Source organism: Chrysochloris asiatica, unplaced genomic scaffold, assembly GCF_000296735.1.
Source record: "Chrysochloris asiatica unplaced genomic scaffold, ChrAsi1.0 scaffold00100, whole genome shotgun sequence".
Classification (NCBI taxonomy): Eukaryota; Metazoa; Chordata; class Mammalia; order Afrosoricida; family Chrysochloridae; genus Chrysochloris; species Chrysochloris asiatica.
Genome location: NW_006408618.1, coordinates 12,173,088 through 12,196,070, shown reverse-complemented (window position 1 = coordinate 12,196,070; position 22,983 = coordinate 12,173,088). Strand labels below are relative to the sequence as shown.

Here is a 22,983-nt window from a genome sequence, read left to right as displayed (position 1 = left end):
ATAAAACTCAAAATCATAAAAAAAAACAACAAAACAACTAGGCTTACTGGTCAGTAAGACAATGGAAGAGCCTGAGACTATGGCCCTTGATCCACCCTCTCAGGTCTGGAAAGGATCTCACCCTCATGGCCCAACTTTCAGCCAAGCAGTAGATAGGTACATAGGAGGAACAGCAACACTAGTAAGGCATGCTCACTATGAACAATGAAACATTCAATCATTCCAAATCAAAGGGACAACTTGTACCTAAGGACAAAGGTGAGAAGGGGTGGGAAGGTGGGTGAAATGGAAATAGGAGCCACAGGGAGGAAAGCAGGATGACGGTTGTTCTTAGGAGGGGATTGCAATCATTGAGATGAAATAAAGTATATTATTTGTTGAATATAAAACTGATGATCTTGTCTGTAAGCCTTCGGCTCAATTCATAATAAAAAATTTGTAAAAAACAACAACAAAAACTAACTGAACTATAGGAAGAAATAGACAACATAACACTTCTCTCAATAACGGATAGAAAAATCAATGCAGATAAAAAATGTTTTACACAGAGATAATGACATGGAGCGATGGAGCGGCTGGGGACTCTAGACCTAGAGAGGTAGAAGGGCTGTGTGCTGATGACCAGGTGGGGGTGGGGAGGCAGCACACTTGAAGGGTATACCCTTTGATTGGTTGATGAAGCATGGAGGGGATTGTAACCATGGCAATAAAACATATACGATAGGATGAATGTAAAGCTAATGTTCTCCCATTTAAACTAACACATAATTCATAATAAAACATTTTAAAAAATAATGTTTTACACAATAAACTTAACCAATGGATATGTATGAAATACTGACAACAACGGCTGCAAGTGCATATGATCATTTACAGAAAGTGACCATATACTAGACCATAAACTAAACCTCATATACCAGAGGGCTGTTCTTACCCAGAGTGTGATCTTGGGACACAATGAATTTAAAGTAGAGATTAATATAAAACTATAAGTTAGACAGACTCTTGTTTCTACACTAACAAACTTCTATATAATCTATGAATCAAATAAGAAAGCAAAATATAAATTAGAAAATATTTTGAACTGAACAGTAATAAAACTTTTGTACAAATAAACAAAAAGTACAGGTAAGAAAATAATTAAAATATACAACACGCTTACAACAGACAGGATAAGGAAAAGTCAAAACTGGTTCTTTGAAATAATACTGTTGAGTACTTTTAAGTACTTTTTTAAAGTACAGTTTTAAGTTCTGTCGAGTCGCTTATGACTCATAGCAACTCTATATAGGGTTTCCAAGGAGCAGCTGGTGAGTTTGAACTGCCAACCTGGAGGTTAGCTATTTAGTGCTGATCCTACAGTGCCACACCAGGACTATAAGTATTCTAGTTTTGTTTCAGTATTTTTGATTTAATGGCAAATGTTGATTGAAACAAAAATTTTAAATTGCTACTCAAAATTCACAAAATTAAACAAGTATATATTAAAATAAAAAACTAAATTTTCCAATATTTTTTAAAGTTCTTAGCATTTATTTTCCCGAAGTCATTAAAGCTTTAATCTGCACTAAGACTTTTAGGATACTTCTGGATTGTAGCTACATGTTCTAAACTCTAGATACAGTGTCATGGTTTTACTCTTAAAGTTTCTATACCTTTTAAAGACGTTTAAAGAACAAAAACTACAGGCTTTTATATTGCTCAATATATTAACCATTTTCCACAATCATCATTTTTCCTTAGATGTGGTTTTATTTTCCCTCAGAGCAAGAAGAAATTTTTGTATTTCAACATTGCTGGTGACACAGGATCTCCATTTTATACATATGTATGTTGTTGTTGTCAGGTGCCATCTAGTTGGAACCGACTCATAGCGACCCCATGCACAGCAGAATGAAACAATGTCCGATCCTGGGCCAACCTCACTACCGCTGCCACACTTGATGCCATCAATGATGTCACCTGGCTGATCCATCTCGTTGGAGGTCTTCCTCTTTTTCTCTGACCCTCCACCTTGCCCAGCATGACATCCTTCTCCAGCGACTGTTCTCTCCGGACAATGTGTCCAAAGTATGAGAGACGAAGCCTAGCCATCTTGGCCTTCAAGGAGCACTCTGGTTGCACTTCTTCCAAAACAGATCTATTGGTTCTTTTGGCAGTCCATGGCACTTTCAGTATTCTCCTCCAACACCACAACTCAAAGGCATCAATTCTTCTATGATCTTCCTTATTCACTGTCCAGCTTTTGCATCCATATGAGATTATTGAAAATACCATGGCTTGGGTCAGGTGCACCTTAGTCCTCAAGCTGACATCTCTGCTCTTCAGTACTTTAAAAAGTTCCTGTGCAGCAGATTTGCCCAATGCAATACGTCGTCTGATCTCTTAACTGCTGCTTCTGCAAGTGTTGATAGTTGATCCTTATTATGGTAAGGATATAACAAAACAACTGCCATGCCAACATGTGTACATGTACAATTCAGTGACAATAATTATGTCCCTTTGTAGTACAACTCTCACCACACCACTACTTGTTTCTAAATGTTTTCATCAGGTAAAAATGTAAACTATAAGATAATATAAGACAGTGAGAAGTGTCATGAAGCTAAATAAAAGGTAACAAAGAATGATTGAAATGAAAGAGTGTACTTTAAATTGGAGGTCATTTTTTAGGAAATAGCATTTGAGTTTAGATTTAAATAATGAGAGTAAGTCAACCACAAGAATACTTTGAACAGGAAATTCCAGTTACCAGAATGGGCAAAGGCCCTAATACCAGAAGGAGTTTAGGAAATAAGAAGAAATACAACAGTAGGAACAAAATATAGACGCTATCTGAGCTGATATGAGAGTAATGGATGTTGTTGTTGCTTAGTGCCATTGAGTTAGTTCTGACTCATAGTGACCCTATATAGGGTTTCCAATGAGAGGCTGGTGGAGTCCTGGTGTGGCGCTGTGGGTTAATTACACCAGACTGCAAAGCTGTTTGAACTGCAAGGTTGGTGGTTCAAGCTCACCAGCTGCTCCTTGGAAACTACACAGTGTCGCTATGGGTCAGAATTGACTCAATGGCACTTAACAACAACCCTGCAGTTAGTAGTCTAACGCTTTCCCTACAGCACCACACCAGGACTCTGTTTGCTACCTTTGGTCGCACATTTAGCTTTACACTTCCTGATAGCCAATGTAGTAAAAAGAAACCTTCTTCTTGTACCCTGTATTGGGTTTCCCAGGAGTGGATGGTGGGTTTAAACTATCAACCTGTGGTTAGCAGTTCAGTGCTTATTATACAGGGATACATCAGGACTCCAAAAAAGAAACCTTGTCAAAACTAAAATTCATTCTAGGAAAAAATGCTGAATATAGATTTGTACAAAAAGCATACATTGAATACATTATTTATAATATTAAAAAAAGTAGAAGCAAATAGTCCAATAATAAAGTAATGGTTAAACAAGCTATGGTGCACATTTACACAATAAGTTACCATGAAGCCATTAAAATTTAAAACTGTGATAACGTCTCAGTGTATCTCCCATTATTCAGGTGTGGTGCTGTAGGATAAGCACTCAACCTAGAGGTTAATTTGAACCACAGGGTTGGCAGTTCAAACTCACCAGCCCTCCTCGAAAACCCTATACAGGGTTGCTATGAATCGGAACCGACTCAACAGCACTTAGCAATGACAACAACTATTATATAGGCTAGAAAACCCAACACATACGCTCAACTCCAACATCCAATAAAACAATATGGAAAAAACACACACCAAATTTCTAAACTGGATGTGTTTCTGCGTGAATTCTTAATTATGCATATTATACATATACTGTTTTTTTTTTCCTGCTTAACCTAAAGAATTCAACCGCTTATATATAAATGAATTATTCTTATTTTTGCAATGTTTTGTCATCCTTAGTGAATATCAACTTTCTTTAAAAATATGGTAAAAACAAAAGAAAAAGAAATATATAATTCCATTTAGGTACATATAATGATAACTACATAAACAAATGTACCTATATAGATGAAAATGTCTTTAGATCCATTCCACTCCAACTACCTCCCACAATATTATTAGAGAATTATTTTATGAAACATACATCTAACTGTAGCGGTTTCCTATTTACACCTTTCAGTTGTTTCCAGTCATCTAAAGGACAATTCTTCAACATAAACCTCCACATTAGGTTCCCTCCTACTTACTCGTCCGATGTCACTTGTCATGTGCCCACTCAAGTCCATGCCATATTCTGTAGCCAAACAAACTATGGAACAACCCTCAAATTTGAGATATTTTCAGCCAGCACACTTTTCACTGACAGTGATTTTAAACTTTTTTGTCCAGTTATATTCCTGCTCTTATACTCAAATGTACCTCTCCTAAGAGGCCTTTCCTGATTATCATGGACAGAGATTGGTGCTTTTGCATTTACACCTCTACCATTCACTGTAAACACCTCTACCATTCACTGTAAAAACTCTAGTGTAACAAATATAACAAGGTACTAGAATTTATCTTCTTCTTGTTGTTATGTGCCATGGAGTCAGTTCCGACTCATAGCAACCTCACACAGGGTTTCCGAGGCTGTAAATCTTTATGGGAGCAGAAAGTCTCCTGTTTCTCCAGGGGAATAGCTGGTAGTTTCGAACTGCTGACTGTGAGGTTAGCAGCCCGATTCGTAACCACTACGCTACCAGAGCTCCTAGAATTCATCTACATGTCCATATTTCAAATGTATACGATTTCTTTCGCAGGCTAGTATAATTTTTATATCCTGAGATCATTCTTATCATCAGCCAAAACGAGGCCAAGTGAGACTGTGGAATAGACTATCAATAGCTCATATGCAAGTTCCAACAAAAGCTGAAGAAAATGAAAACAAGTCCAGAAGAGCCAAAATATGACCTTGAACACATTCCACCTGAATTTAGAGATTCTCTCAAGAACAGATTTGATGCATTAGGCACTAATGACAAGAAGAGTTGTGGGATGCCATAAAAAAACATCATACAGGAAAAAAAAGCAAAAGATAATTAAGAAGACAAGAAAAAAGGAAAAGACCGAAATGGATGTCGGAAGAGATTTTGAAACTTGCTCTCCAACATAGAGATGCTACAAAAAATGGAAGAAGTGAGGAGGCAAAGAGCTGAATAGAAAATTTCAAAGGGCAGCTTGAGAAGACAAAGTAAAATATTATAAGAAAATGTGCAAAGACCCAAAGTTAGAAAACCAAAAGGGAAGACCACACTCAGCATTTCTCAAGCTGAGGGAACTGAAGAAAAAATTCAAGCTCTGATTTGCAATACTGAAGGATTCTATGGGCAAAATATTGAATGATGCAAAATCATCAAAAGGAGATGGAAGGAATACAGAGTAACTGTACCAAAAAGAAATGGTCAATGTTCAACAATTCCATGAGGCAACGTATGACCAAGAGCCAATGATACTGAAGGAAGAAATCCAAGGTACACTGAACACATTGGCAAAGAACAAGGCACTGGGACTAGATGAAATACAAATTGAAATATTTCAATAAACTGATGTAGCATTGAAGAAACTCACTCATCTATGCCAAGATATTTGGAAGACCAGGCTAACTGATTGGAAAAGATCTATATTTGTGCCCATTTCAAGTGCGGTGACCCAAAAGAATGCAGAAATCATCAGACAGTATCATTAATATCACATGCAAGTAAAATCTTGCTAAACATAATTCAAAAAATAGCTGCAACAGTACATTAAGAGAGCGAACTGCCAGAGATTCTAGCCAGATTCAGACAAAGATGTAGAACGAGGAGTATAATTGCTGATGTCAGACGGCTATTGGCCAAAAGCACAAATCCAGAAAGATGTTTACCTGTGCTTTATTGACCATGCAAAGGCTTTAGACTGCATGGGTCATGACAAGCTATGGACAACACTGCAGAGAATGAGTGTTCTGGAACTCTTACTTGTGCTCAAGAAGAATCTGTACATAGACCAAGAGGCAGTTGTTCGAACAGAACAAGGAAACACTGAATGGTTTAAAATTAGGGGAAATGTGTGCCAGGGTTGTATTCTTTCACCATACTTATTCAATCTATATGCTGAACAAATAATCTGAGAAGCTGGATTATATCAAGCATTGTAGGAAGAATCATTGACAACCTTGCTGGCTGAAAGTGAAGAGGCCTTAAAATAATCACTGATGAAGATTAAAAATCACAGTCCCATGGCAATGAGACGATATACGATAGAATGAATGTAAAACTAATGTTTTCCCATGTAAACTATCACATAATTCACAATAAAACATTTAAGGGAAAAAAAAATCACAGTCATCGCTATGGGTTACACCTCAATGTAAAGAAAGGAAAAATCCTCACCACTGGACCAATAAACAACATCCATATACGTGGAGAAAAGACTGAAGTTGTCAAAAGACTTTATTTTGTTTGGATCTACCATCAACACTCATGGAAGCAGCAGTCAAGAAATCAAACAATGTATTGCATTAGGCAAATCTGCTTGCTGCACAAGACCTCTTTAAAGTGTTGAAGAGCAAAGATGTCAGTTTGGCGACTAAGATGCTCCTGATCTAAGCCATGGTATTTTCAATAACTTCACATGTGTGTAAAAACTGGATAGTGAATAAGGATGACTGAAGATTTGATGCATTTGAGTTATGGGGTTGGAGGAGAATATTAAAAGCTACATGGACTTTTAGAACAAACAGGTCTGTGTTAGAAGAAGTACATCCAGGGTGCTCCTTGGAAACCAGGATGGCCAGACTTTGTCTTTCATACTTTGGACATAATCTTAGGAGGGACCAGTCCCTGGAAAAGGACATCATGCTTGGTAAAGTGGATGGTGCGAGAAAAAGAGGAAGACCCTCAACAAGATGGACTGGCACAATGACAGCAGCAAAGGGCTCAAGCATAGCCAAGATTGTGAGGTTGGTGCCGGACCAGGCAGTGTTTCCTTCTGTTGTGCACAGAGTCACTATGAGTATTACCGACTTGATGGCACCTAACAGCAACAATTAAATCCTTGCTAGTCTAATGGGAAACAAGCAAACATACCTCTACAGGTCTCACCCAAGCCAAAGAACAAGGGATAGCCTGTGCTGGAAGCTTTGTGTAGCAGCATCTGCAAAAGAAAATCAAATATACAAATATTAAATCAAATTTTTTAAACTGCATTTTACAGACTATCTAATTCATTTCTTCATTTTAGTTATTGTATTTTCTTAAGAGATGGAAGTTTAATCACATGATCTATTCAAATTCAATCTTGTAAAGAAGTAAGAGATTATAATCCACCTGTGAAATTAAATTATCTTTGCCAAGTCTGCACTAAGAAGGAAGAAGGAAAAGATTCAAATGTCACCAAGTTTAAGTATTATGATCCAAAATTTATATTATCAATTATGCTTATTAAAAATGTTAACTTACTTAAGAAATCTCAGGGAGGACTTCTGGACAGTTCCAATATTCCCAAAGTCTGGATAAAACACTTCAACTTCCTGCTTCCCAAGAACTTGATGGATAATGACCCGATACCACCACTTATCCTCAGAAATCCTCACACAACAGAGATGTCCTGGTTGGATGAAATATTCTGGCATGACATATCGATCAGAAACCAGCTGATTAGAATAACAGCGCCTGTGAAATTCCATAAAACCCACAGAGGAATCAAAATTAAACAATATTTTTATCAATGTCTCAAAAGGAAAATAGTCTTGGTAAACAACAAAGAAAAAATTCTGACTTTTCCTAATTTATTAAATGTTTTATTAATTCCAATTAATTTTATTTTATTTTTCTTATGCAAATCTCTTCATCAGCAAACTTCTTCAAAGAGAAACTTATACACTCATTTTCTTATCTAGCATCCTCTGTAAAACATAGTGAAACCTAATTCTATTCTCTAGCACTCTCTAAAATGAACTTTTATAAACCATCAATGATCTCTTAATTTCTGAATCCATTAGCCTCTCTCCTGGCTTTCAATATACTTGATCTCTCTGCAGTACTACCTTGATTCTGGCCTCTTTTAAATTCTATCCTACCTTAGTTTCCAACACACAATTCTCTCCTACTTCTTCCTCTTCAATAATTATTCCTTTATTGACTCTGTAACTCTATTAGGATTTCTGAAGTGACATATTGGGTCATGCATTGGGTACTAACCACAAATCCGCATGGCTCTCTGAAGGAGAAAGAGGAGACTTTCTGCTCCTATAAAGATTTATAGTCTTAGAAACCCTACAAAGGGTAACTATGAGTCAGAATCAACACAATAACATGGGTTTTTATCTTTAGGAAGTATAATATAAGAGCTCAGTCTTTGGAACCAGTAACCCTGGGTTCAAATTCTGCCTTCATTATTTACTAGCTATAATATTTTATCTTTCTGTATCTCACTTTCTTTGTTCATAAAATGGAGATAATAAAATTTACCTTATACACCTGCCATAAAAGTTAAATTAATGAAAATACATGAAGGTTTAAGGCAGTTGCAAAATATAATAAACACTTATTAGCTATTTATTCTTATTCTTCCTGTGACTTATCCATTTTCATGATTTATACTACTAATAAAAAATTAATGACAATCTCTATCTCCCTGCTTCCCTTCTAAGCCTCCAAATTTAAATTCGAACAGTATGAAACAGAGGCTAGTTGTCCTAAAAATGTTGTTTACACTAATATATGATGGATTATCCTTAAACAATATTTAAAATATTTAATAGTTTTTGTTTATATACAGAAAGTACTGATAAACAAAAGTTTTCTTGGATCTTCAATTCTGAAGAGTCCTGAGACCAAAATGTTTGAGAACTGCCTGTTAAGAGCAAGAAACATGAAAAACACGCTCAAGAAAATAGACTCCTACCTCATTTCAATCATCATATCTTCGAGTAACTCTGATGAATCCCTGCTATAGATTCGGATATAGAATTGACTGGGAGAGATGATATACTCCACAAAGACTCCTATGAGGGTGCTGGTATCTAGTGGTGGAAGTCTGCATAATTTCTTGTCCCGTACAGCATCTGGTGGGATATCATGATTTGCCATTTCCAGGTTGAGCTGTGGTGTATTTATTCCTACTTGCTACAAGTTAAAAAAATATATATATCAGAAACCACTATGAATCTTTGTGTGACATTTAAGCCCTATGATAGTGTTTCCCAAAATAAATTCTATTAATTGCCTTTAAGAGAATCACCTGGGAAAGTCTAACATTGCAGACTTCCTGAATCATAATACATGGGAACAGAGCCTATAATTATGCAGTTAGGAAACTCCCAAGGTGACTCTCACCTATGTTAAAATTTAAAAAAACACTGCCTTATGATCTAAAACAAAGAGTTTTAAAGTGTCCTATACAGAAATTGGAGTCCTGGTATGGCGCTGGGGCTAATGTGCCGGACTGCATAGCTGTTTGAACTGCAAGGTCGGTGGTTCAAGCTCACCAGCTGCTCCTTGGAAACCCTATACAGGGTTGCTATGGGTCAGAATCGACTTGATGGCACTTAACAACAATACAGAAATTGGAATCCTGGTGTGATGCTGTGGGTTAATGAGCCAGACTGCAAAGCCATCTGAACTACATGATCGGTGGTTCAAACTCACCAGCTGCTCCTCAGAAACCCTATACAGGGTCGTTATAGATCAGAACAGACTCAACAGCACTTAACAACAACATACAGAACTTAAAACATGACATTTCAAATATTCATACTGAGCTAAAATAGATTCTTACCAACAATCAAAGATAACCTAAAGGAATGGATTAAAGTTCAGATGCTACTTCTAAGCCACCATATGTCTGTCAGTTTGTCATACTGTGGCGGCTTGTGTGTTGCTATGATTCTGGAAACTACACCATGGATATTTTAAATACCAACAGCATCAACCATGGTAAATAGGTTTCAGATGAGCTTCCAGACGAAGAAAGACAAGGAAGAAGGACAGACAGAGTACTTCCAAATATTTAGTCACTGAAAACCTTATCAATAGCATTGGAACACTGTCAGCACCAGATTATTGAATATTGAAACATGATGAAGAGCACCAGAGTATTGTCAGATATATTGCCAGAAAATGAACTCTTCAAGTTGGAAAGTGCTCAAAATATGACTGGGGAAGAGCTGCCTCCTCAAAGTAGAGCTGACCGTGATGACACAAATGAAGTAAAACTTTTGGGACACATTCATTTGCTGATGGGGCACAACTCAAAATGAAGAGAAACAGCTGTAAACATCCATTAGTAATCAGAATATGGACTGTACAAAGTATGAATATAGAAAAATTGGAAATTATAAAAAACAAAATGGAACACATAAACATCAATATCCTAGGCATCAGTGAGCAGAAATGGACTGGTATTAGCCATTATGAATTTGAGAATCACATAGATTACTATGCCAGGAATGAAAAATTGACAAGAAATGGCATCACATTCGTAATCAAAAAGAACCCAGCAAGATCAGTCATGTAGTACAATGCTGTCTGTAATAGGATAATATCCATACAACTACAAAGGAAAACCAGTTACTACTACTATTATTCAAATTTACGCACCAACCACTAAAGCCAGCGATGATGAAATTGAAGAATTCTAACAACTTCTTCAGTCTGAAAGAGATCAAACATGCAATTGTGATGTACTGATAATTACTAGTGATTGGAATGCAAAGGTTGGAAAAGAAGAGGAAGGATCAGTACTTGAAAAATATGGCCTTGGGCAAAGAAATGATGCTGGAAGGTCACATGATAGAATTTTGCAAGACCAATGACTTATTCATTGCAAATACCTTTTTTTAAACAACAAAAAAGACAATTATACACACACACACACACACACACACACACACACACGGACCTCACCAGCAGATATCAAATTGACTACATCTGTAAAAAGAGATGGTGGAAAAGCTCTTTATCAACAGTCAAAACAAGGCCAGGGGCAAACTGTAGAACAGATCATCAGTTACTCATATGCAAATTCAGGTTAAAGTTGAAGAAAATTAAATCAGTTCCATGACAGCCAAATATATCCCACCTGAATTTAGAGGTCATTGCAAGAACAGATTTGATGCATCAGACACTAAAGACCAAACACTAAAAATAAGAGTCATGGTATGACATCAAGAACATCATACAGGAAGAAAGCAAAAGGTCACTAAGATGAAAAGATAGAAGGAAAGGACCAAATTGGACATCAGAAGAGACTCTGAAACTTGCTCTCCAGCATAGAGATGCTAAAACAAATGGAAGAAGTGAGGAGGTACAAGAGCTGAACAGAAAATGTCTAAGGTCAGCTCAAGAAGACAAAGTTAAATATTATAATGATATGTGCAAAGACCTGGAGTTAGAAAACCAAAAGAGAAGAGCACATTGACCTTTTCTCAAGCTGAGAGAACTGAAGAAAAAAATCTACCATTGACTTGTGGTATTGAAGGATTCTATGGGCAAAATATAGACTCCTGGTGTGGCTCTGTGGATTAATGCACTAGACTACAAAGTAGATTTGAACCACAAGGTCAGTGGTTTAAGCTCACTAGTTGCTCCTTGGAAACCCTATACAGGGTGGCTATGGATTGGAACTGACTTGATGGCATTTAACAACAAAACATGGGCAAAATACTGAATGATGCAGAAAGCAGCAAAAGAAGAAGATGAAAGGAATATACAGAGTCACTATACCAAAAAGAAATGGTCAATGTTCAACCATTTCAAGAGATAGCATATAATCAAGAGTCAATGATCCTAAAGGAATAAATGGAATACAAATTGAAATCTCCCAAAAAACTGATGCGGCACTGGAGGGATTCTCTCATCTGTGCCAAAAAATTTGGAAGACTACCTGGCCAAATGACTGGAAGAGATTCATATTTGTGCCCAGTCCAAAGACAGGTGACCCAATGGAATGTGGAAATCATTGGTCATATCACTGATATCCCACGCAAGTAAAGTTTTATTAAAGTTAATCCAAAAACAGCTGCAAGCATATACTGACAGAGAACATCCAGAGGTCCAAGCAGGATTCAAAAGAGGATGTGGAATGAGGGATATCACTGTTGACGTCAGACAGATCATGGCTGAAAGCAGAGACTACCAGAAGGATGTTTACGTGTCTTTATTGACTATGATTGTGTGGATCATAACACACTTTGGACAACATTGCAAAGTATGAGTATTCTAGAACACTTAATTGTGCTCATGAGAAACCTGTACATAGACCAGGAAACAGTTATTCAAACAGAACAAGGGAACACCAAATGGTTAAAAATTAGGTGTGTGCTAGTATTCTTTCACCATACTTATTCAATCTGTATGCTGAGCAAATATTCCGAGAAACTGGATTCTATGATGAAAAATGTGGCATCAGGCTTGGATGAAGACTTATTAACAACCTGCAGTATGCAGATGATACAACCTTGCTTGTTGAAAGTGAAGAGGACTTAAAAATACTTACCGATAAACATCAAAGACCACAGCCACCAGTATGGGTTGCACCTCAATGTAAAGAAAACAAAACTCCTCACCACTGGACAAATAAACAACATCCATATAAATGGAGAAAAAGACTGAAGCTGTCAAATACCTCATTTTACTCAGACCAGTCATCAACATTCATGGAAGCAGCAGTCAAGAAATCAAACGATGTATTGCATTAGGCAAATCTTCTGCACAAGACCTCTTTAAAGGTTGAAGAGCAAAGATGACAGTTTGGGGACTAAAATGCACCTGAACCAAGAGATAGTATTTTCAATAACCTCATGAGTGTATGAAAGTTGGGCAGTAAATAAGGAACACCACAGAAGAATTGATGCTTTTGAGTTATGGTGTTGGAGAATATTGAAAGTATCATGGGCTCCCAAAAGAACCAACAGATCTGTATTGGAAGAAGTACAGCCAGAGCGCTCCTTGGAAGCCAGGATGGCCAGACTTCATCTCTCATACTTTGGACATATTATCAGGAGGAACCAGTCACGGGAGAAGGATATCACATTTGGTAAAGTGGGGGGTGAAGGAAAAGAAGAAGACCCCCCAACAAGATGCACTGGCACAGTGGTGGCAGCAATGAGCTCAAGCATGGCAGCGATTGTGAGGTTGGCCCGGGACCAGGCAGTGTTTTGTTCTGTTGTGCATTGGGTCGCTATGAGTCAGTACCAACTCAATGGCACCTAACAACAACAATATACTTCAGATAAAACATACTGTCTCTTAAACATAATCACTCTAAAATATATCATTTCCTCACTGACATTTTATTGTTCTCCAGAAAATATAAGGGTAAGTTACAGTGTATTGCTACAAGGGTTCCAGTTCACAGACACATGTGTTTATTAAAAGCAAAATGTGTTTAAACACGTCTCTGTGATCAGTGGATGGCTACAGACAAGTTCTCTCTGTAAAACACTTGTCTTAGTTGCATTAAGGTATCTTGAAAAAACAAAAAACAAGCCAATCAAAACAGTGACTCTTATAGGGATCTTTTGGGCCAGTTAAATTCAAGGCTCAGAAGGTGATGGCAACTGTTTTACGCGGGAGAAAGATGAGGCTTTCTACTCCCGTAAAGATTTACACCCTCGGAAACCCTGTACAGGGTCGCTATGGGTCGGACCCGACTCAACGGCACTTAACAACAACAACAACAAAGAAACTCTTGACAGATGTTCTCTAAGGGCACAGGACAATCATGGGGACTTATTATTATAAAAAGGTTTTAGGAAAACTGAAAACCGCACTGGTGAGAAAAAGGCCAAGAAATTGTGCCAAGGAATTGTTTTTCCATTAGGACAATGCACTTGCTCATTCTTTCAGGGTAGCAAGGAACGTCCTACAAGAATTTTGTTGGAAAACTTTATCCCATTCACCCTGCAGCCTTGATCTTGCCCCTTGAGAATCCATTTTGTTTCCCCAAATCAAAGTACATTGAAAAGGAACATGATTTGCATCCTTCATAGATGCCCAAACTACCATTTTGACATGGTATAAATCTGAATGCAGAATTCTTTGAGGGAAGGGTTAGAAACACGGAAACAACATTGCCTTCCTAAGTGTATAGGTATAGACAGAAAATATGCTGAGAAACAATAGCTTCACGCTTTGATATTTTTATTTAATGAAAGTCTCTGTGACTTTGTAGCAATACTTTTTGACTTACCCTAATAAAATACTAGGCTCTCCAAACAATAGTTTTTCCCTCCATGAAAGAAGTCAGGTACAGCAAGCAGAAAGAAAGAATTACAATTAATTACTTAATAACACAAAGTAAAGGGAAATGAGAACACAGAGGCAAAAAGTGTGGAGATGTAATTAAGGAGAAAAGAAATAAATAAAAGCATTGGATAATTAAGGATAGGTGCAAAGGCCATTTACAAAAGTTGTTGAGCCATACAGCCAAATCAGAGCTCTCCCCAATTGTTTCGTCCTAAAGCCTTCAAGATTTTTCGAACCTGTATTTTCAAACACAATGACACAGAATCAGCAATGTCATCTTGATAGAACTATCAAAACTTCTAAACCATCTGAAAACTTGAAAATGAGACTTCAGGGAAAGCTACTTAAATAAAAGATGAAAACTAGAAGAAATGCTGCATAATAAGGTGACTTCATACTGATGACTGGTCTTCTAGAAATGGTTTATCTAGAAATTAAGACTTTTCCTAAAAAGAGTTTTGGCTTAAAAACGCATTCATCCTACTACTTTCCATGCTGCCGAATCTACAGTGCACAGTCTATAAACATCACTCACCAGTTGTAAAGGCTTTACCACAAGATTAGGCTTCTTGTAAATCTTCTTTCCTGGCTCTTTATGACTTTTCGAAGGACTATTCCAAGTCGTCTCCTTGACATCACCAGTAGACAGTGAATTTCTAGGGGGGTTGGCTTTGGCTTCTATTTTCTTATCTGGCTGAACTAAGTATGAATTCCTGACTGGTGAAACAGCTCCATCTGAAATGGCCAATAAAGTAGGCTATGCATATTTGTTAAAACAATGTACACAATGGTTATTAAGCACTTTTCATGTGCCAGGCACAGAAAAATAAAAGATCTGAGCCTATCCTACAGCCCTTTCTGTGTGGAGAGCTACAGCAGAAACTCTGGAATCAATGTTAAATAATGATTGTGAAAGGGTGGTGCTATGGGCTGGTAATACATCTGAAACTGTGACTGCACTTTTCAACATCCTGACTTGAATTTACTTCTGCTCATTAAGCAGTGAACATTCTGTGCTACCGTATATCTCTTCTTTTAATGCACAATGTGACTATTTAACGCTCATTCCATAACTGCTATTGTTGAGTGCCATCGAGTCAGTTCCAACTCATATCAACCCTGTATAGGGTTTCTGAGGCTGTTAATCTGCGTGGGAGCAAAAAGTCTCATCTTTCTTCCACAGAGTGGCTGACGGGCTTGAACCCCAAACCTTGTGGTTCACAGTCCAGGGTTTATTGTATGGAGCCACGAGGCATAATATGATGCTTTAATTCTTAGTGGATTTCCAAAACCGTCACATATTATTTTAAGATTTATATGGGAATGATGATAAGAAGATTGGCACATTAAAACAGACCCCTGATAGTCTCAGACCCACAGTAGCTCTTAAATAAACTAGTAAGTGTACAAAGACATGAGTATAACAACATTTATCATTACTTTTTAATAATAGTGGAAAGTAAAAATAATCTAGATGCTCATCAATAGCAGCCTGGTTAAATTAATTATAATATAGCCACATAAAAGAATTCTATGCAGCTAAAGAGGAGGAAATAAACCTATCTATATAAAGGGCCTTCTAAAAGCTTGTCGAAGAACGGAATTTAAAGATAATTGAATTTTTCCTTGAACTTCTTGAAGTTCCCTCATATATACTGACATGTAAAATCATTCACAATATATAAAGATAAAAATCTGTGGCTTATACAATATGTATATAGTAGTTTTGTGTTAGACAAATTATATACTTAATTAGTAAGTACACAGAATTTTTCAGAAAGACACCTATAAAAACTATAACACCAGTTATCTCCGTATTAATGGAATTTTTTAACAAGTATATACTAGTTTTTTTATACTGCTTTTCTAATTTTAAAAAATTCCAGCTATATAGAGATTATATATGTGTGTGTCGTTGTTAAGTGCCGTCAAGTCAGTTCAGACCCATAACGACCCTGTCTGTGCTGCACAGTCAAGGTTAAGAACCGTTAAATTGTCCAGTACTTTCCTACCAGACGTTCAGAAAGCTGGTTTCCTATAAAAGTATCTAAAACTCTGGATAATTAAGTAAAATTTAAAATTCAGATAGTCTTTAACAAATTAACTTTTTTACAACCAGCATCACAAGAAAGTCATTATTCATAAAACTTCTTCATGGCCACTTTATGATATGTTTGGTTATAATAAAGAATCCTATGAAACCAGAGCCTTCTTTTTTCCCTTTTCTTACAAAGGGCACATTAAAAATCAAGTTTGTATCATGAAGTGGTTCAGCTCACCAGGTGGTAGACATTTCATATCAGCATCAAACACTACTAGATCTTGTTCTCCTTCCCTGAACTCAACACGGAGAATGTCACTAAGAGCTCCAACAAGTTCTGTCACATTTAAGAAGCCCATTTTTTTTGGTGAAAGTTGCTCTTTAAAAATTTCCTGTCACAAAAATAGAAATAACATTTAAGATAATGCTAGATAACAGAAATATAACATATTCAGATGCACTTAGACAATGCTTTAATTTGGATTTAAAATCAAAACACACAGCTGTAGACCATGTGGTTAGCAATCCAGTGCTTACCTGACAGTGCCACCGAGACTCCTTAATTTGGACTTAGCCAAACTAAATTTTTATTGGTTGATGAACCCAAGTACTACAGTAAAGACTTTCTTTCATACAAGTATGAGGATAAGTAAAAAAGTATTATAAAATCATGAACTTTTATTAAACAAAAATATCAAAAGGTGAAGCTCTTGTTTTTCAACAGATCCTCTGTGTAGGTTTATTCCAACTCTGTAACCCTTCATGAAAGAATTCTGTGCTCTCTGATTTCCGCCACGTCAAAATGGCAGGTTTTGCATCTTCAAGGGGCTCAAACTGTGTTTCTTTTCATTATTTTTTGAGTTTGGAGAAAAGAAGTCTGAAAGGGCAAGATCAGGGTTATAAGGAGATGGTGAAAGATTGCCCAGCAAAGTTCTCATACGACCAGAAGAATGAGCAGGCTCATTGCTGGGACAGAAATAAGATTCTTCAGTGCAACTTTCCTGGCCTTTTTCTCACTAATGCAGTTTTCAATTTTCTTAAAGCTTCTGCATAATAAGCCCACTGTTATCTTTCAAAAGCATCTGTCAAGATTGTTGTTGTTGTTAAGTGCCACTGAGTCGGTTCTGACCCATAGCGACCCTGTATAGGGTTTCCAAGGAGCAGCCAGTGAGCTTGAACCACTGACCTTGCAGTTCAAACAGACTTTGCAGTCCAGCACATTCCTTAAAACATCCACTGTGACGTTCTAAGTTGACCTCTCTGAATTGAATTTAACTGGCCCATAAGATCCTCTCGAAAGCCACTATTTGGATTGTATCTGTTTTTTCTTTGAAGGTACCCAAGTGAGACTAAGTATGTTACTGATAGAACTTTCTGTAGCCTTCCACTGATCACAGAGACATGTTTATACATGTTTAAATCCAGGTACGTATGGGTTAGAGAAACACTCCCTTCAGAAGTGGATAGACCTAAATGGATGATACGTCAACAAATAATAGCTTCACATTTTAATTTTCTGTTTAATAAAAGTTTCTGACTCTGTACGAATACTATTTGAGTTAACTCCATTACATGATTTTAAGGATCCCTGGTAGCACAATGGGTTAAGCATTTGGTCAAAAGTTCGGCAGGCACTTGTGGGGAAAGGTGGAGACAATCTGCTTCCATAAAGATTTATAACCTTGGCTACCCTCAGAAACAGTTTTACTCTGTCCTACAGTGTCACTATGAGTCAGAACCAACACGATGGCACTTAACAACAACAAAGGGTCGCTGACAGAGCCCTGCTATCCCCACAAAGTCAGCAGCTTAGATCTACTAGTCATTCTGCAGGAGGAAAATGAGGCTTTCTGCTCAAAGACTTATAGTCTTGAAAATGCTACAAAGGGCTGCTAAGAGTCAGAATTGACTTGGTGACCACCATAGGGTCACAGAGATGGAATTGACTTGGCAGTAAGGAGACTCAATTACATAATGTTTTATGTAATTAAATAACTTTTTACTCAGCCATCCACTGGGAAATCAGTAAACTTGTACTATTTCTCTTTCCTTTTCCCCTTGACTTCTAGTATTTAAACTACTTCTACACTGGCAAAATTTGTAAATTTATATTTGGTTCTGAGAATAAAATTCCCATATTTATTTTTCTCTGATTCAATGATTACCATATACTCATTGTCACAAGTTTTTCCATCTGCCTCTCGGTTTGCTGCAGTGTTTCTGTAAGATTGACTCAGGGTGATACTGGACACATTTACTTTGTTCCTAATTTTAGTCCAGTGCTTTCCCATTAAATATGTTGTTGTTGTTGTTGTTAAGTGCCGTCGAGTCGGTTCCGACCCATAGCGACCCTGTACAGGGTTTCCGAGGGTGTAAATCCTTACGGGAGTAGAAAGCCTCATCTTTCTCCTGCGGAGCGGCTGGTAGTTTCGAACCGCTGACCTTAAGGTTCACAGCCCAATTTTTTCCACAGATGGGATGCCCTTTAGATTAAAAAGTTCTCAACAATATCTAATATTAGACAGTTTGTGGGGTTTTATTAAACAAGTACTTATTGAGTGCCTATTATGTGTTAAATATTGTTTCAGGAAATTGGGACTCATCAGAGCGCATTCACAGAGTTAATGGTCTAACATTTACTTCACGTGTACACTGACCCCGAGCACCTATCTGTACCTCAGCTGTCCAATGGGGGAATAAGCAGGTCTGGCACAGACATAGCTAATGTGCTTGGTCAAGCAACAACAGGTTCACATTCAAATTTTTCTGTTTAATAAAAATTTCTGATTCTGTACCAGTACTGTTTGACTTACCTCTACTACATGATTTAAGGATCCCTGGTGTCCCCCACCCCAACTCCACCCACTCCCAGGCATTGGATAGGACTGGACATTGATTTTTATTTAATAAGGAAGTCCACTGGAGACAGGTCAGAGAGGTTGAAGCTGGACAGTCTAGTGTGCAGTAGTGGGAAGGACCTAGGCTGGCTATAGGAATTGCTGCTTTTTGGTGGCTGCCTTGTGGCAGGATCCTTGGTCTTTTCTGTAGCTGCCAGTGTCATCTCCTTTGCCCTTTTCCTGGGCTTCCATGGTGGTTTCAACAAGTTTTTTAGAAGGGGCCTCACCTTGCAGCTTGGCCAAGGTATACTAAAAAACCACACTTTTGGTTACATTGCTTTTTAAGCCTGGCCAGACCAAATTCCTGGACTGCTCTGGAAATGCCAAACAAGCATAAAGAAACCCAGGCTTCCGGGTGGATTGGGGTCCAGCTACTGCTATCAGAGTTCACACAGTAAACATTGTGTTCCTCCACCATCAGCCAGGTGTGGGTGACGTTCCAGGTGAAAATGGTCCTTGTCTGATTCTTTGAGTCCACAACAGAGTCCTCCAGAATGTACACCGAGTAAACAACACCTGAAGGAAACAGGGTCATCCTGGTGTTCTTGTTTAGGAATCACCTGGACAGGAGTTCATTTTCTGATGTACTAGGTCTTCCATCAAGACATGTTTTCTGTAGGGATCTGGGTATTGCTGCCAGAAGGCTGTGACTACTCGGTCCCAGGAACTATGTATGGAGCATGCTTTGGTTCAGGAAATATTTCACCATCATCCCAGGCAGGGTGGGCTCAACACCGGTGCAGAATCAGAGGAGTGGCGCTCAGGTTCACACAGAGGCTGGACCAGGCTGGGTGCACACTGCCTACCCAGCTCACAGCTCAGTGACGGACACACTGTACTCAACACCCAGCTGCCACGAGGAGTGGTCAAGGTACACTTTTCTGACTGTTTTAATCATGATGATTGAATTTTACAAATTATTTTATCTAATGTACTAAAATGGTCACACATTTTTTCTTCCATATTCCTTTAACATGGTTAAATTACACTAGTTCCTTTTTAAATGTTATACCAACCTTGCATTCCTAAAATAAACTCCTTATGCTTAAAAAAACCAAACCCAATGTCATCAAGTCAATATGATAGAGGAGAACTGCCACTAAGCTCCAAGGTTATAATGCATACTAAAGCAGATGGTCACATCTTTCACCCATGAAGCAGCTAGTGGTCTCGAACCAACAATATTTCAGATAGCAACTAAGTACTGTAACCACTGTACCACCATTAACACTCCTTCTCTTACTTAGATGGTTGTTGCTGTTGTTAAGTGCCACTGAGCCAAATTTGACTCATAGTGACCCCATGCATAACAGAATGAAACACTGTCCATTGTTTGAGTCCATTGTTCCTGATTCTGTATCAATTCATCTACTTGGGGGCCCTTCCTCTTTTTGCTGCATATTATTCTCCAGGGACTGGTCACTGCTGATAACGTGTCCAGAGTATGAGAGACAAAGTCTCTACACCCTCTCATCTACGGGGCATTCTGTTCTTCCGGCAGTCTGTGGAACTCTCAATATTCTCCAACACTGTTATTCAAATGCAATGATTCTTCTACTGAATTGGGTTAGGTGCACCTTAGTCCTCAAAGTAACATCTTTGCTCTTGAGCAAATGAAAGAGGTCTTTTGTAGCAGCTATACCTAATGCGATACATCTTTTGAGTTCTTCCATGAGCAGTGATTGTGAATCCAAGCAAAATGAAGTCTTTGACAACTTCAATCTTTTCTCCATTTATCAAGATGTTATTTCTTGGTCCAGTTGTGAGTATTTTCATTTTTTTTACAGTGAGGTGTAACCCATACTGAAGCTGTAGTTTTTGATCTTCATCAGTATTCTCCTCCAGCAAGCAAGGCTGTGTCATCTGCATACTGCAGGTTGTTACTGAGTCTGAAATCCCTTCAGTTCTGTTAGCCTTAGCTGGGCTGCTCTGAATCTGTCCCAAGAATAAGAATACAAAGTATAAGGATCAGCCAAAGATGTGGACAGAGTAATGCTTGGAATTTGGTATAACTTTCTCTATTCCAAGATGAGTCCTCTCAATTTTCAGCTAATGTGGTATCCCCAAACCCCACCCTCTGGTCCTCTTAGTCAATACTGACTTTTATCCCAGTTCTAAATGTCCAGTACTAGATGGCGCCTGCCCTCAGGCCAATAGCCATGTATAGGAGAACTGGAAACAGCCAGTGTCATTCCCTGCTCTTGCTGCTGACTTCTCCCCAGCTTTTGCCTATTTCAGGTCAATATGCAGCACCTCTACTGTGGTTTGAACTGATCTTGCAGTCCAGGGTATTATCTTGCAGCACAACAGCAGGACCATAGACTACTCAGTAATATTTGCTGTTGTTGTTAAGTGCTGTCCAGTTGGTTCTGACTCACAGCGACCCTGAATAGGGTTTCCAAGGCACCGTCGGTTAAGTTTGAACTGATAACTTTGTGGTTCAAACTGACCTTGGGTTCTAGTGCTTCTCCTACAGTGCCACACCAGGACTCAAAAATAATGTTGATGTTGTTGATAGGTGCCAACGAGTTGGTACCAACTCATATAGCACCTTAATAATTTATACGTGTACCTGAATCTCTCACTGAACTTCATAAACACTAGAGATAGAACCTTGGAACCACAGCACCTCCTTCATTTCTTTTTTATTTTTAAAATGCTCTTCCTTATTATTTCTCGAGGCATTATATGTTGTATTTTTTCTTCTCTTATGGTCTTTGTAATTCAGTCTTATTTCTAAAATTTTATCTTTCTTTTATTTCTAATTCCTTCCTGAGTACTGTGATCTCATCTCCAGATTCTTCTTTCTCAGACTTAGGTGGTTCTTTCATGGACGGCATGACTAAATTAAGGTCCTATCTTTATGAAACAGGGTTTCAAAAACTGATCTGTGCTGAGGACCTGTAATTATGTACATTGCCTACAGACATATTATTCTGCTTCTTATTTTCTTTGTCTTTTAAGTATGTTTGAGGTTTGACACTGGTCTTTTGCTTATTTTAGAAGAAATTTATAAACAATATGTGATTACTTTAAAAATAACTTTTCTGCTTTAGAGTTCCTTCTATTGTTTTCATGTATTGATAAAAAAAAATCGCAGCTGTTACTGAGATTCCCTGGTTCTTTTCTTTTAACTCTATCTGTGGACCTTCTCTTTTCACTGTTTCTATTGCTCCTATTATACTGAAACTTCAGCAACCTAATACTAACATCACTAATAATGGCTGGAATCCTTCAGAAATAAAATTTTGGTCTCCCTGTCAGGCAAAGACTGGACCACAAGGTCAGTTTGAACCAAAAGGTTGGCAGTTCAAATTTACCAGTTGTTCTTTGGAATAGAGATATTTATTTCAAGGAAATGGCTCACACAGTTGTGGAGGCTAGCAAGTCCCAAATCTATGGGTCAGGTGTCAGGTGTCTCCTAACTCATATGACTGCAGGGATTGAAGAGTAAAAAATCAGTTCATCAGACGGCAAGTGACTGGCTCACATTCCAAGAACCAGAGGTCAGAGGATAATGAGTAAGATGCAGGATCAAGAGACAGATTTGTCCAAACATCCATATGTACTGAATGCAGGCCACACACCCAAAGAAATGGATTGACTTTCTACTAACTGGGTTTACAAATGATTGGCTACTCACATCAGATCACAAAAATGGAATCATAGACTAACCAAGTTGACCATCACAGTCTATTCATTGCCAACTTGATATCTGAACACATCTTAAACCATGCATGATTTCTAAATACAATTATAAAGGTATACTTGTGCCTAACATGATACAACATACTTATTTATATATGGAATCCTGGTATG

General features: G+C 37.8%; 1 protein-coding gene across 1 annotated transcript in view; it reads right to left on the bottom strand.

The window, feature by feature from the left end:
- The window catches only part of LOC102827911 (tudor domain-containing protein 5-like), a gene marked incomplete at its 3' end in the record, with an annotated part of 101,130 nt that overhangs the window by 4,495 nt on the left and 73,652 nt on the right, over positions 1–22,983 (bottom strand). Inside the window, exons 5-9 of the mRNA XM_006867106.1 lie at positions 16,506–16,653; positions 14,762–14,925; positions 8,885–9,105; positions 7,438–7,650; positions 7,066–7,132 (exon numbers count right to left, since the gene is read on the bottom strand). Coding sequence (XP_006867168.1) covers positions 7,066–7,132; positions 7,438–7,650; positions 8,885–9,105; positions 14,762–14,925; positions 16,506–16,653 — 813 coding nt within the window. The remainder of the gene's footprint in view (positions 1–7,065; positions 7,133–7,437; positions 7,651–8,884; positions 9,106–14,761; positions 14,926–16,505; positions 16,654–22,983) is intronic.